This window comes from Echinops telfairi, unplaced genomic scaffold, assembly GCF_000313985.2.
Source record: "Echinops telfairi isolate 266 unplaced genomic scaffold, ASM31398v2 ScPeMD7_7420;HRSCAF=8458, whole genome shotgun sequence".
Lineage (NCBI taxonomy): Eukaryota > Metazoa > Chordata > Mammalia > Afrosoricida > Tenrecidae > Echinops > Echinops telfairi.
In genome coordinates, this window is record NW_022111320.1 from 1,818,388 (window position 1) to 1,819,787 (window position 1,400).

Consider the following 1,400-nt stretch of genomic DNA (forward strand, 5'->3'; position numbering starts at 1 on the left):
CCCAAAGATAGTGGTGCCATGTGCTTTTGCCAGGAGCAATCAAAGAAGGTGGGTTTGCTTTGGCTCCAAGGTCACCGTTACATCTTTTAACTTGGTTTACTTCAGTACGTAATGGCACAACGTTAAGACTGCTGCATGCTACTTGTCACTTAGCATAAACTTAAAACTGGATGCATCTAACATCAAACGTGTTTTGAATCTCCAGAGGCTTGCCTAAGCACAGACTGTGATTTACGGGGCTGACACGCTGTGCGGTTTTCCTTCCTGCTAACACACCCAGTCCCGTCACTCAGAGGATACACAGTGGGGTTGAAGTTCTTCAGGATGAAGAAGGAGGCGACAATGACCAGGAACAGGAACAGCGTGTTGTTGTAGAAGATAGAAAATGTGGTCGCTTCATAATCAGCAACTTCGTTCTTCTTCCACAGGATTCTGTAAGCACAGCACCAAGTTAGGCAAGTCTCCAGCAGCGGTTGAAAACGTCAAATACCACAGTGGCTCTAGGTCACTGTCTCGGACAAGCTTTCCACAAATATTCCCGAGGATGTGGCTCAGTAGGAAGTTCAGCTAGGACCGTCCCCTTTCTTCCCCCGGAAAGCACAGTTCACTGTATTTTCTTACTGATGCTGAAGAAGACAATTGCCAAGTGGGTCACCAAGCAGTTAAGAACTATGGCGGAAGGGCTGGTTAAGTGCACATGATGTGGCCGGCCTTGCGCTGCAGGCCAAACAAGGGCTTTCCTTTAGGTCTTCACCTAAAACGTACAGCCCACCCCCCACCCCCACCCATCAGCCGCATGGCAAAGCCGTGGCTGAGCTCTGGCTGTCAGCTGACTGCTCTACACCAGTCAAACTCGACAGCACAAACTACCTCTGGTCCACAGTAAGAGGTGGTCTTGTCTGTGCCCACTCTTAGCCTTCCCACTTCAGTCACGGAAAGGATCCACTTTATCAGCAGGAGGAACGTTCAACTCAACCGGACCCCCATGTGCGTCACCTGGGGCCTGCGCTCCACCACCAGGCCTGCCTTCCGTGGGGTTCCTGGTGAACAAGACCCTTCATCCAACCTTTCTGTCTCACAGCCATTTGTAACAGTATTGTCTCTTCTTAATATATTAGCACTTAACTAACCTTTTCTGTGGCCCCACAAACAGGCCGGTGGAGGCTGCTAGGGTGTCGGTGATTGAGGGAGCCTTTGTTCTCCTTGGTTAATTAACTTTGAAAAGCAGTTTTTAAAGGGGTACAATAGTAAAGTGTGTGTTTAGTGAAATCAATGGAAAATGTGAAATTAAGAGGATCTAATGCTTAAAAATCAACTGAGTGGATTGTGACACTTAAACAAAACTATGAGTATCAGGTACAGTAATTAGTTTCATGAAACTTTTCTGTTTATATGTGTGA

General features: G+C 47.4%; 1 protein-coding gene across 1 annotated transcript in view; it reads right to left on the reverse strand.

Moving 5' to 3' along the window:
• Positions 1-1,400, reverse strand: part of SSR3 (signal sequence receptor subunit 3) — a 12,851-nt gene continuing 11,451 nt past the window's right edge. The window contains exon 4 of the mRNA XM_030887648.2: positions 1-432. Within this exon, the coding sequence (XP_030743508.2) occupies positions 183-432 (250 nt within the window). The 3' untranslated portion in view covers positions 1-182. The remainder of the gene's footprint in view (positions 433-1,400) is intronic.